At 31.3% G+C, this 13508-nt stretch overlaps 3 protein-coding genes across 3 annotated transcripts; 2 read left to right on the forward strand and 1 right to left on the reverse strand.

Moving 5' to 3' along the window:
• Window positions 1-1608: 1608 nt before the first annotated feature.
• Window positions 1609-6431, forward strand: LOC143085342 (uncharacterized). The gene is made up of 2 exons (XM_076261624.1): window positions 1609-1950; window positions 5296-6431. The coding sequence occupies exons 1-2, from the start codon at window positions 1749-1751 to the stop codon at window positions 6429-6431; spliced, it is 1338 nt and encodes a 445-aa protein (XP_076117739.1). The 5' UTR covers window positions 1609-1748.
• Window positions 6432-6797: 366 nt separating this feature from the next.
• On the reverse strand, window positions 6798-12127 carry LOC143042989 (uncharacterized). The gene is made up of 5 exons (XM_076215490.1): window positions 12069-12127; window positions 10801-11122; window positions 9861-10080; window positions 8749-9011; window positions 6798-7961 (listed from the first exon to the last, which is right to left on the reverse strand). The coding sequence occupies exons 1-5, from the start codon at window positions 12125-12127 to the stop codon at window positions 7314-7316; spliced, it is 1512 nt and encodes a 503-aa protein (XP_076071605.1). The 3' UTR covers window positions 6798-7313.
• A 399-nt stretch (window positions 12128-12526) lies between these two features.
• Window positions 12527-13060, forward strand: LOC143042990 (uncharacterized). Its single transcript, XM_076215491.1, has one exon. The coding sequence runs from the start codon at window positions 12527-12529 to the stop codon at window positions 13058-13060; it is 534 nt and encodes a 177-aa protein (XP_076071606.1).
• Window positions 13061-13508: the final 448 nt, after the last annotated feature.

A 13508-nucleotide genomic window follows, 5' to 3' on the forward strand; every position in this document is an offset into this window, starting at 1 on the left:
AAAAAAAAATATCATTGTAATATTCAATATTATTCTATATTTTTAATTCTTTATCTAGGGCAGTTTTATACAACGGGTATAACATTTAGAATTTGATCAGGAAAACAGACGATTTGAAGTGAAAAACACGACGTGTTTAAATAAGGGGAGAACATCTGTTTACCCTTCAGGAGCTGTCTCTATTAAAGAAAATACCTGCATGTATTGTATTTTGTGTTATTTTCGTCTCGTTCTGAACATGTATTGAATATTTAAGCAAACAACAAACATCAATCAATCTTCCTAATCTTTTTTGTAAGATTTGTTTATTCTAAATATAAAACAGTTGAAAACAGGAATTTAAGTTCAAACTATATACCAGTATGCATGATGAACATGAACATGATGAATATTACATACCGTATACTGATAAAGATATTAAGAGACTTGCTGGGTCTGACGTTCTTGATGTGGCTACCTGTCCCTTTTCACAGCTTCCAGGGTTTGAACTGACTGATGAACCAGATACAGCCTAAAGATATTTTACATAAACAGTAATCTAGTCATAGGCAAACACCTTTAAACTAGTAATTAAAGAGGTTTTGTTTTTACCTAAGTCAACAACAACAAAACCGTAAACATTTCAGAACGAACTGATTTTTTTCCTCAGCTTTTTTCTCATATGGTAAATTGGCATATATTGACAAAGCTGGAAATATATATAACGTGTTTTAAAATAATTTTCATTTATAATCGCTAATGGCAGTCAGCAGGGTGTTTAAGAGCATCAGTTTGTTGTCCTGCTAGTCAAATGCGTTTTGTTAAAATATACTTTTTTCACTATTATTGTCATTTGAAAAATGTTGTTTGTGCTGTATAGACGTATTTACACTTGTGTGCAAGTTTGTCCGGCATTACGTGAAATCACACAGGTTCCCGTAAACTTCAATCACAATTCAAAACATTTAACGTCACACTTAAAAAGTGATTGTTTCTTGACGTGTGAAAGTTATTCGGAGAGGATCTAAGGTCATTCGGGGACAAAATTCAGCTGAATACCAAAAGTGTACATACGTTTATTTAGACCCCTCTACGAACACATTTGTTTTGCATGCACATGTATAAACATTATTGTCAATTTAGACCTGTATATATTTAATCATATATTTACCAAACAAGTGAATCTTGTACTCGTCGTTGAATCCCCATTTATGATAATAACATAACTAGTAGAACCGGAAGTGACGTATTTTGTAGCGTAAAACTTTCCATCGGCTGTGGAAAAGGAAATTAAAGATTGTCACTCAGATTGCCTAGTAAATGTCATCCATCTTTCGTGCATTCCTTGGTTTATTTGGGGTTCATTTTGAACTTGTATACACAAGGTTGGTATTTTTGAATGTTTTTTCTTGACAATATTCCTAATATGTTTTTCAATTTATCGTCGGCATTGAAGAACTTCAATAACTTATGTTATCCATGGTGTCCTTTTAATTTTGTTTTTTGTAATAATTGTAACTTTATCATTGCCATATAGTATTAACATTTTATATACAAGCACAGTGTGTTCTTGAAAAAATCATCAAGTCGAGCATTAATATCTTTTGGAAGATGACTTTAAAAAAAAACAATGGCTTGCACCTACGTTTTTTTCGCTAATAGGTGGCGTATTGTTCCATCAGTTATACTTTCGGAACTCCTCGTGATCTATCAAAAAAGCGCCATATTGTTGTCAACGTAAACACCGCGAATTTTAAAGATTAAAGAAGATGCCACAGTATTGTAGTGTTCCTGGATGTACGAATTCTGGTGGTCACAAGTTTCCTGAAGAAAGAGAATTGCAACTTAGATGGAGAGTGGCTATTAAAAGAAGAGACTCTACCACAAAAGGTCTCTGGAAGCCAGGGAAACATGACGTTGTTTGTGCCGCCCATTTCAAGGAGGCTGACTACAGAGTTTCTGGACTATTAGGTTAGATAACTTTCAAAATGAATAACATTAATATTTATTGAATTTTTTAAAGTGTAGTGATACTTCCAAGAACAAGTCATATACCTTTCACAAGTGGATGTCAATTTTAAGCGCAGATAATGGCAAATATAATATGATTATGAATATAAATCAGTTTTTAAGTGCACTTTGGCAGCACATTTTCCTTGTTTATTTTTTAAAATATGTATCAATTATATTTTATCATGTTTATTGTACTGTAGCAACAGGTTTTTGTATTTTTTTTAGCAGCTTGGGCTTGTTTACTTGTTTGAAGAATCACTACATATATATATTCATTGTTCATCATGTTTATAAACCAATTTCTACAAATGCAATTTTGTGTCAAATGAGTTTTTTCATTCAACTTGTCTTTTTTTGTTTGTTAAAAGGACAGTATTAAATTACCTTTCTATAAATTGGGCCTTTAAGGACATAGTCACATACATTTTTACATGTACCTATATAGTACTAGGTGTCAGCTTTTCAAACCTCCCAAATATAGTTTTGTTTAGCTGATTAGACATTTGTCTACATGTATCTATTTCAGATGGGTCTTCATAAATTTCATCCTACACTTTGCAGTCAAATTTAATAAAACATACAATATATTGAATGACAATTGTTTTTCTAGCAACAAACTATTCATAGCTGCATTTGGCTTCCACTATATAAAAAAGGAGATGTGGTATGATTGCCAATGAGACAACTATCCAGAAAAGACAAAAATGACACAAACATTAACAACTATAGGTCACTGTACTATACACTGTATAACCTGGATATTTTACTTTTAAAAGTTTTAAGAATGTAAGAATGAACATTTAAAAATGTAGATGAGATAAATGACACAATCTTGTATTTTAACTACATGTATTTGTTTAAGTTATGCAAATATGTTGCCAAATTTTTACCTTTGGTTACAATATCATTGATTCATATATATTACAAATGTATTATATGACTTGTATCTGACATGGACATCATCACATTCTTGAGTATCATTGACACATCTTACAAGAAGACATCCCATACCATATAGTTGGTTATTAAATATCACACATGAATAAATGTGAAGCAATTCAAACAAGAAATTAACATAAAATTAGAAGTTGTATGCTTGTCAGTGAGAAAGCTGTCCAGAGGTGGATTTAGAGGCCTTCCAGGGGGCCTGCCCTCCTATTCTAGCAAAATTTCGTTGATTATATAGAAAATCATTGAAGCATGGCCATAGCAGCCCCCTCTTAGACAGTCAGTTGACCTTCACTTATGAAAAATTCTGGATTCACAACTGCTGTCTACTAGCAACTTCAAATGAAGTGGATGTAGGCAATTAGAGGCAACTTTTTGCCTTTAACAATGAGAAAAACTCCATTATATAGCTGACTATAAAAAGCCTTGACATGAAAATAAGAAACAGTAATTTGTTTTACCTCTTAGACCTGCCTTATTGAGCAACTTGTGCTAATATGGATAACACTAACAGTATTCTGTTTTACTCTCAAACGAATTTTGAAGGAGCACATCATTAATCCTATACATCCTTTTTGTAATTTGGCATCTTTTTTCCATGGTCAAATTCTTTCAGACTCAGACTCAAATTCATTTCATTTTATCATTACTAGTGAATTTCTGTTATTTTTGCATGATATTTGCTTTGTTTGCTTTGTGTTTTTTGTTTGTTTTTACAGAAAACCTAGATGCACATTCATTTTGAAAGGGACCATTGATCTGACCAACACACAGTCTCTAATGTCTGGAATCAGGAATTCAGTATTGTTGAAATGTATCACTTTATGGAATAAGCTTTGATTTTCAATGCTGTTGTAATTAAAAAAATTCTATTAACAGGTTATAAGGCAGAATAAAAAACAAATTCATCTCAGATTCATTATGCAACATCTGCATTTGACATGTACAAAAGTATTTATATTAATAACTATATATTTACCGCATACAGGAACATTAAAAATAACCACATGAATAAATAATGAACAACAAATAAATATTTTGTGTACAAAGGGCAATAACTCATTCATTAGACAGATGGTACAATCTAAAATAATAAGTTCAAGTTGAATAATTATATTGTTTCAGAAAAAAATGTATTAAGGTGGTACACAACACTTTCACTTAATTTAATTTGGCTTGCTTAATTTTCATAAAATTTGAACACAGTATTTACTTTGACCCTTGAACAAAAATATAAAAAATTTGAAAATTTTGAACCATCCGTTTTGTCAGAAAAATTACAGTGGTTATATAGCAATTTGACAAACACCAATTTTTATGATTGAAAAGCTTAATATTCCCTTTACAACACAATGTAATTATAACGTTAATTTGACTTTACAGAGTTATCTCCCTGTAGTGTTAGGTACCACCTTAATATAGTGAAATCAAGTTATAATTATATTACATTTTATTAAGGAACTTTATTGCAATCACTCATTAATATTTGAATGAAATGCTGCATCTTTGTTTACTAACTTTTCGTCAAAAATAATTTGTTCATGCAGTTTAGGTGGTCAAGCATTTGATAGTTTGATACCAATTAAATTGAAAACTTAAAAATTGGTATTTGCTGCTACACAGCTACTCACACAACTTTTAGGGATAAAAGTGAAGACTCTTGAATCATATCAATTTGTCTGGGAGTGGGAGAGTTGACATGACTTTTTGAAATAGTTTATTAAAAAATATCTGCCAAGCAAAAAGCTTGATTTAAACACATTATTAGTATCAAATTAACAGGTTTAACTCCTGATATAAGCATGTAATATTTGCCACTAAACATAAACCATTCATTTAATTTTTAAATTTGTTCTAAAAAAAGATATGACTTGAAAAGGACAATCAAAAAACATCTTTGGTTTCAGTATTCTTTTTCTTAACCTATTTTATAGGAAAACCTTATGTTTCAAGGGCTAGGGGGAGTTGCTATATTTTCTCAAATTTCTAGAAAATGATTCAAACACATTATTTCTACATGTATCACAATAACAGGTTCAAGGCCAGATATAAGCTATAATGTTCACCACTAAATATAAACACTTTAAAAAAGAAGATGTGGTATGATTGCCAATGAGACCACTATCCACAGAAGACCAAAATGACACAAACATTAACAACTATAGGTCACTTTACGGCCTTTAACAATGAGCAAAGCCTATACTGCAAAGTCAGCTATAAAAGTCTATCTCTATTTTTAAATTTTTTTATATAAAAAGAGAGTTGATGTCAATATATTGCCATTAATTGTTATGGCCTGTTTAATGTTTTTTCTTTCATATTGATTGAAGTAACAAAAATGCCCTTTTTTTTTAGGGTCACGTAAGCGGCTTCTTCCAGATGCTGTCCCTTCATTGTTCTTGTTTAGGGAAAACTCTACACCCAGATCATCCAAATACAGTAGACGAGATGATGTGGACTTAAGCGTGGTCAATAATGTACAGATGGAAGTTGAGGTTGGTAACAAGGCAGAGGTCAAAGAAGAATCTGACGACTTAGATGGTATTGAGCCTTTGCAACAGGAAATGGGAGTACACTGTACCTTACTTGGAAGATTTGGTATTGATAATTTGGAGAATGATCCAAAACGTGTGCAATATTATACTTCATTCAGGGACTACGAGCATTTTATGTTGTTTTTCAATTGTTTAGGCCCAGCTGTAAATGAGTTAAATTACCAATGTCTGTCTTTGACACCAAAAGATCAACTGTTTATGTGTTTACTGAAGTTACGTCAGAACAAAGAAGATATAGAATTAAGTTTTTTATTTGAAGTGTCTGAGTCAACTGTGTCAAAGATTGTCATAACTTGGATTAATTTCTTATACTTTCAATTAAAAGAGATAAACATTTGGCCATCTAGAGATATTGTTACTGATTATATGCCGGATGATTTTAAGAACAAATTTGCAACTACCCGGGTGATTTTAGATGCTACTGAAACCCCTATACAGAAGCCATCACATGTTGATGCACAAAGTGTGACATGGTCTAGCTACAAACATAAAAACACAATTAAAACCATGATAGGTTGCATACCAAGAGGCACAGTATCATATGTAAGTGATGCTTATGGGGGTTCAGCAAGTGACCGTCAGATCATTGAAAAGTCTGAATTGCTTCAGCTAAATTTGAATTTGTTTGAACCTAAAGATAGCATAATGGCAGACAGAGGAATAATGGTTCAGGATTTATTTGCAGCACAAGATGTGAAAGTGAACACTCCCACTATGCTTAAAGGAAAAAGTCAGTTGGAACCTGAGGAAGTTGTAAGGGACAGGAGAGTAGCATCCAAAAGAATTCACATAGAGCGAGTTATTGGATTAGCCAAAACATTTAAGATCTTGAAAAATGAACTGCCATCAGGCAAACTTATACTTGGGTCTAGAATTGTTTTTGTGTGTTTTTCTATTGCAAATTTCAGAAAGTGTATTGTGAATGAAAATGCATAAGAATATATATATTTGACAAAATTACTCAAAACCAGATGAACTGTAAACATGGTAAATGCTTGTTTATGTAAATGTTGTTTGCTTATTTATAAATTACACTTTATCAGTTTCATGTGTCTAAAGTGATTCTTTGGCTTTTAATGGCAGAATTGATACAAAATATTTAAAAGGCTTTGAAAAAAAGTAAGGCCATTACTTTTAATATCAGATTTACTGAAGCATTTTCAATCATAACATGCTTTTTAAAATTTGCCAAAATAATAACATTATTTGATTGTCTTTCAAAATTTTGAAGATAGTTTGAAACACACATAATGTTTTGGTTACTTTTAAGCATGTTAATTATTTAAAAAATGAGATTTATAAGTTTATTTTACATGTACCTACCTACATAAATTATTTATTGACTTGCAAAATTTGAAAGAATAAGATTGATTTTCAAATTGATATTCTTCTCTTGTTATTAATTATGTTACTTGACAAACATTGAATTAATCATGGTTCCCAAATTTTGGCACATTTATTCCATGTAATTTCATTTTAGATATACATGTACATGTACAAAATTTTTAAAGAAAAAAAAAAGTTTTTGGTTTATTCATTTTTGTCTTGGTTAAATTGGTTCAAATTTTTATGTTCAAAATTGTTTAATTTCATTTAGAATATTAAATTTATGATACATGTTTGAAAGCCATATGGCAGGCATGGACACGATGGAATGTATAAAAATATTAAATTATTTGGAACTATCGACATTTGAAAAATTCTTAATGAATCCTTTTTTTTTTATTTAATACCAAAGATGCAGCAGTTATCTAATCTAAAAGTACAATTAATGTTTTTAGAATACCAAAAAACATGTGAATGTTTGAACTTTGAGAGTTATAACAAAGATGCCAAATATGGTCTGAAGTATTTCTCATAAAACATGGATAATTTTGGAACTAATGAGTTAAGGCAGAAATTTTCGTCATAATCGACTACTTGCACAAACAAATCTACAAAAGTATACACAATGAAATAGCAGTATTTTCTTTTTGCAATAAACAATTGACCTTGAATTTGTGCATAATAGGTGCTTATCTCCTTTAAAGCTATTTCTCCAGATTTATTTCTGTATAGGAATGGAAAACATTTTCCTGGCAATATTTTATCATTTCTTCCATTGTATGGACATTTAACTTCTATTAAAAAATCACCATCAACAATGCCATCAGGTGAAGCCCCTAAAAATGGGAAATCTGGTCTAACAAACAGACCTGAGGGCCTACATTTTACACCTTTTTGTACCTCAAATTTGCAAATAGCTTTAGATTCAAATTGTTTTCCATGTAACAAACACTTTCTAACTATTTTATGGCTATTAATTAAAGTTTTGCATAGTTTGTTTTTGTTTCTTCTACAAGTCATTCTGGTAATTTCCCCAAATCTTGACGCAGTCAATCTCCATTTTCTATGCCTGAACCACTCATTGCATTTACTTTGCTTTCTCGTACATTTCTCTATTGCCTTGCAGTCATTCTCAGTAACCTGCAACAAAATGAATTATTATTTATTTTTAACCTTTATTCAGAGTAGAAACAATTAGATATCGATTGCTAGTTATAGAATTTTACAAATACATGTCTTTGGTTCATGATCAAGTCTAAATTTGAGGATGAAGAGGTTACAATTGTATACCCAAGTTCTGTTATTCAATGCAAGTCAATAAAAAAAGTTTGCCAGAGAGCAAAAAAAAAAACCCAACAAAATAGCACATAGAATTCATAGTCTGTGAATACCAAATACAATCGTTAATTGTGTTAATAAAAACAAAAGATCTCATGAATATCAAAACAAGTTGATTGAAAAACAAAGGATATGGGAAATATCAGTAAATTCACAGCCAAGCAAAGGAACAGTGATTTTCATTACTGTTCTTCATCTCAAAGTGACAAGAAAAATGTTTCTCATGATGTGATCAGAAGTTCTTACTACATGTATGCATGAATCCTGTGTCATGTGACTTTAGTTATAAAATATGTGTGTAAAAATATATACATTTTTCTTTAAAGATCATAATACATAATACCAGGAGAAATAATTACAAGTTATCCAAGCTTAATATTTCTTGAATAAATATCTTGATGGCAAGCCTAGTCTCTTGTAATCCATTCTTAGTCTAGTAGTTTTAGGGCCATTTATAGCTTGTTGTTTGGTGTGAGCCAAGGCTCTGTGTTGAAGGCCTTACATTTACCTATAATGGTTTACTTTTATTAATTGTTATTTGGATGGAGAATTGTCTCATTGGCTCTCATACAACATCTATTAGACTCACCTTAAGGGCATTATCTATCCAATACTCAGCAAATGGCCTTTCAAGATAGTCATGGTCATGAACTGCATTTTGAAGATCTGCTTTTGGATATATATAGCGTAAGGATATATCCATGGAAGATGTTGAGCAAAAATTAATTAAGGAATTTCTGACATGATCATTGTACCCCTTTAAATTCTGGAACTTTGCTGGTCGTGGATCATCCAGAATACTATCTAAATGTTTCCTTTTAGATGGAATATTTTGTGTCTTTACTGGTGATCCTGGAAAATACATTTGTTGCTTTTGAATAAAAAAAAATATGTTCCTGTATGACATAATTTTGCAGGATATGTCGATGTATTGCAATTATACTGACAGTGTCATGTCACCTTGATCTAATAAAAATATTTTGTATCAAGTTTTTTTCCAATTTGGCAAAATGGGGCAATGCAAATTTTTCATTCTTAATCATTTTCTGCCTATTACTCAAGTATGTAATCATGTCGGTTTCAATTTACTTAGCAGATACACAGAAAATGTTTTGACTTCGACCTCATTTCATGGATCAGTGAACAAATTTAGGTTTTAATGGTCAAGTCCATATCTCGGATAATATAAGCAATAGGTCTAGTATATTAGGTGTATGGAAGGACTGCAAGGTGTACATGTCCAACTGGCAGATATCATCTGACCTTGACCTCATTTTCATGGTTCAGTTGTCAAAGTTAAGGTTTTGAGTTTTGGTCTTTTTATCTAATACTATATGCCATAGGTCCACTATATTTGGTGTATGGAAATATTTTATGATCTATGTCAGTCCGCAGTTTTATTTTTTTACCTTGATCTCAATTTCATGGTTCATTGTTCAGGGTTAAATTTTTGTGTTTTGGTGTATTTTTCTTAAACTCTAAGCAAAAGGTCAACTGTATTTGTGTATGGAAGCATTTTAGCTGTACATGTCTGCCTGGCATGGTTTATCTGACCTTGACCTTATTTTCATGGTTCATATGTGACAGTTGTAGTAAAGTTTATATTTAGGTGTATCAACATAATGTCAATGATAAGTAAAGAAGGCGAGATTTTTCAGTGTGTGTAATCTTGATCTAGAGTTTTGAACTACTTTACAATACCATTGTAGAAAGCTTTAGGTTTGTGAAAAGTCTGGAGGTTTTCCGTGCAACACTTTTCCACCTGTACGTCTCCTGTTTGAATAAAATGCATCAACATCATCATGACAGCAGCAATATGTTTGCATGTACCATGTGGTCCTTTTCCTGCTGGGCATTCACAGTGAGAATTTAATGGTTCCCCAGTACGTCTATCAATTTTAATTTTATAGTTGTATGTCACCTACAGGTAGAAGGAATTGTATTACTTTCACAATAGTATCAACCTTTAAAAGCATGCATTCATAAAATTTAAGAAAGCCTTGTCATATGTGTTTTTCATAACTGATTTGTTATGAATGAGGCCCCTATTTTTATGATTTGAATTATTAATATTTCACATATTTAATGTGGAATTTTATCATTGTTGAAGGTCCTTTATAAAAGTTATATATCCACTACATACATGTATGAAATTGAACTCTGTTGGATATGTCTCATTGTGGAAATCATACCACACTAATTATTTTATGTCAAAAGAAGCCACTAGTACTTTGGAATGTTAGAAATGATCAACATAGTTTATCTGGTTTGATCATGTAAACATTCATTCAATTTTGACCACTATGACAAGGTAAATATTTAAATAATGTGCCCTCAAAAACCGTGACAACTGGTCCAATGTATGTGTTGACATATAAATATTGAATTCACAAAACTTTTACAGAGTTAAATGACAAATATATGGACTATAAATTATTTGTTTGTATGCACTAACATGTAACCGAGACTTTCAGAATATAGTACAAATGAATATTGTTTGAAAAAACTAAAAGACTTAAAAAAAATTATAAATTATGCAGCAAATGTGTGAGGCCCTCATGATTATATGCAGTCAAATCCCCCTAGTAGTAAAATAAATGATATAATGTGTTAATTTTCTGAATTTCTTATTTAATGGAACCTTATGTCTCATTGCTGCACCAACAATTCCACTCAAGAAAGTGTTTTGACCACTCTGATAGAAGCTGCAGGCTAAAATTCTATGTGATTCAAACATTTTTTTCCCTTTTTCCAATGCCTTGATATCCCCACTGGCCTGTCGATCTTCTGCCATCCGATATAGGAAGTATCCCTCTATTTGTTCTGTAGTAAGTTTTGGTAGCATAATTTTATGTTCAGGTCGTAACTGTTGGAATCCTGTCAAAGGCCACTGTGGCTCTAATGGTTCTGGCAAGTTAACAGGAACACCTCGGAAGTTTGCATTTCTGTCATAAGCTCTCAATCTGTAATAAAAATAAAATATCGCACTGCATTTAAAAATTTAAAATATAGTTTTCTCATGTTTAATATCATTCATATCGGTAGGAAAACAACTGGCTTCTCTGTTGCAATCAATAAGTCTCATTTCATACATATCATAAAACATAAGAATACACTTACTTTTGTTTGAACATTGACCAGAGATCACCATTTTCATACTTATCTTTTTTCCAACTTGGACAGTAAATATGATGAAAATGAAATTGAAACAAGAGAGGAAGTCCAAGATGTTATATTGAAATCAACATACTAGCACTTCCCCTAACTGTGACAAATCAAATTAATTCCAACAACAACAGGAAGCATGCCAACTGGAAACTGAAAATAAAAAAAAAATGAAATGAACTTAAATTGTAAAAAAAATAGGTACTAAATCCATTGCAATAAATACGACTCATTATTATGCTTCAGACACTTTAGGTTCTCGAAACTAGACTAGAGTTAATGTTACATTTGTCCTTACATATTGTGTGACATTATTATGCTTCAGACACTTTAGGTTCTCCAAACTTTACTAGACTAGAGTTAATGTTACATTTGTCCTTACATATTGTGTGATAGAGCATAGTGATTAAAATTCTCTCGTGCCGCAGAAAATTACATATCATATTTATGTTAACATTGTTTACCTTTTCAATTTATATGACATTTATAAAGGATATTAAAATGAAGCTGACCACACCTATTTGATCTTTTCAATTTATATGAATTTTTATGATTTAAAAAGGATATTAAAATGAAGCTTGTGCTTAATTGTTGTTTTACGGCTGACCACATTCAATTTTATCAAGGAAGGTCTGAGGGTCGTTTAAAGTATTTTTTTATTTTATACTGTTGTAAAAACATGACAACACAAACAATCAGGTTCAGGTTTCAATCTTTGCCATTTATTTAGATTATTTAGATTACACATCATCACTAGTATCAGTATCCCTACATAAAATGAAGAATGGATACAGGGAATGCATAGTAGAGTAGTCAGTCTAATTATATTATTTATTCTGGCTAGTGAAATGAGCTATTACTCATTAGTGTTCTAATGAGTTATATACAATAGCGACATAAAATTACCAAAGTGATTGAAATTACAGAGAGATTATAGTGTCAAGTTGACACTTCTAAAGACTAGAATTAAGTAAAATTTGGTAAAAGCTGTATCCAAGAAAGGATCAATACTACTCGGAGAACTGATCGCCATTAAACTTGTTGTTGACCACTTTTTAATATCAGAAAACAGACAAAACACAGACTCAATTACACTTTTTTCAGATAGTCAGACCTCAATTGGAATTTTAACTTTAAACTGGAAATCAGAGAATTACATCAAAGTCATAAGAGAAATTAAGAAAAACATGAAAGTATTAAAGATGAATGGAATTCCATTAAATTTTGAATGGACACCTGGTCATGCTGATATCCAAGGAAATGACATTGCTGATTCACTGGCCAAAAAAGGAGCTAAAGAAGCTGAAAAAATAGAAGAACCATCAGAAGTAACCAGGCAGGATATAAAACGTGCAGCAAGAGAAAGTGTTTTAAGAAAATGGCAGAACCAATGGGAATCAAGTCAACGTGGCAGAAATTATTACAATTATCATCAAAATGTCTGTCAGAAAATACCAAAAGATTTACCATCCAAATGGTCGTTTTCAATTACTACTAGTTTGAGAACAGGTTATTGTGATCTAAATGATTATAAATCCAAAATTATACCATCATCAGACAAAAACTGTTCCTGTGGAGAGCCAGAAACTGTAGAACACTATCTTTTACATTGTTCTAACTATGAGGAGGCTAGAGAGAGAATGAGAACATCTATTTACTTTATTACAGGAAATATACACATGGATTTAGACACCTTATTAGGAATCGATGAAGAAGACATTAATAGAGACAATTGAAATGAGATATTGTGCCATCTGGAAAATTATTTAACGGAGTCTGGTAGATTCAAAAACACTATACAGCAAAAAACACTATAAATCTATATCAAAATTAAGTCAAAAATTTTTTAAGCAGCAGCCACAATTTCAATTAAGTACATGAGTGAACATTACATATGTGAAGAAACTACAAAAGAGGAAACGTACACAAGTGTTTACAGTGTCATTTGGGACACTTACTAAAGACTAAAGACTATTATACAGTGGTTCCCAAAGGTTCAAAATAGAATAAATAACAGTGTGATGGACCCCTAAGGCCCTTTGATGGATGACAACAGCCACATCAGGATCAAAACTGAAAGTGACAAGATAAGATACAGGTCTATTAATTTAAATTATATCCACCCCTTTTTAATCTTATAAACACGGTATTTCATGATAAAACCCTACGTAAGGCCATTAAGTA

Source organism: Mytilus galloprovincialis, chromosome 8, assembly GCF_965363235.1.
Source record: "Mytilus galloprovincialis chromosome 8, xbMytGall1.hap1.1, whole genome shotgun sequence".
In the NCBI taxonomy this organism is placed as follows: domain Eukaryota; kingdom Metazoa; phylum Mollusca; class Bivalvia; order Mytilida; family Mytilidae; genus Mytilus; species Mytilus galloprovincialis.

Coding starts and splice junctions, on each gene's coding strand:
- LOC143085342 (XM_076261624.1), top strand. CDS start 1,749: ATGCCACAGTATTGTAGTGTTCCTGGATGTACGAATTCTGGTGGTCAC. Junction 1,951..5,295: donor CAGAGTTTCTGGACTATTAG/GTTAGATAACTT, acceptor CTTTTTTTTTAG/GGTCACGTAAGCGGCTTCTT.
- LOC143042990 (XM_076215491.1), top strand. CDS start 12,527: ATGAATGGAATTCCATTAAATTTTGAATGGACACCTGGTCATGCTGAT.
- LOC143042989 (XM_076215490.1), bottom strand. CDS start 12,127: ATGCATTCCCTGTATCCATTCTTCATTTTATGTAGGGATACTGATACT. Junction 11,123..12,068: donor ACTGATACTAGTGATGATGT/GTAATCTAAATA, acceptor TTTTTATTACAG/ATTGAGAGCTTATGACAGAA. Junction 10,081..10,800: donor GTGCAGCAATGAGACATAAG/GTTCCATTAAAT, acceptor TTCTACCTGTAG/GTGACATACAACTATAAAAT.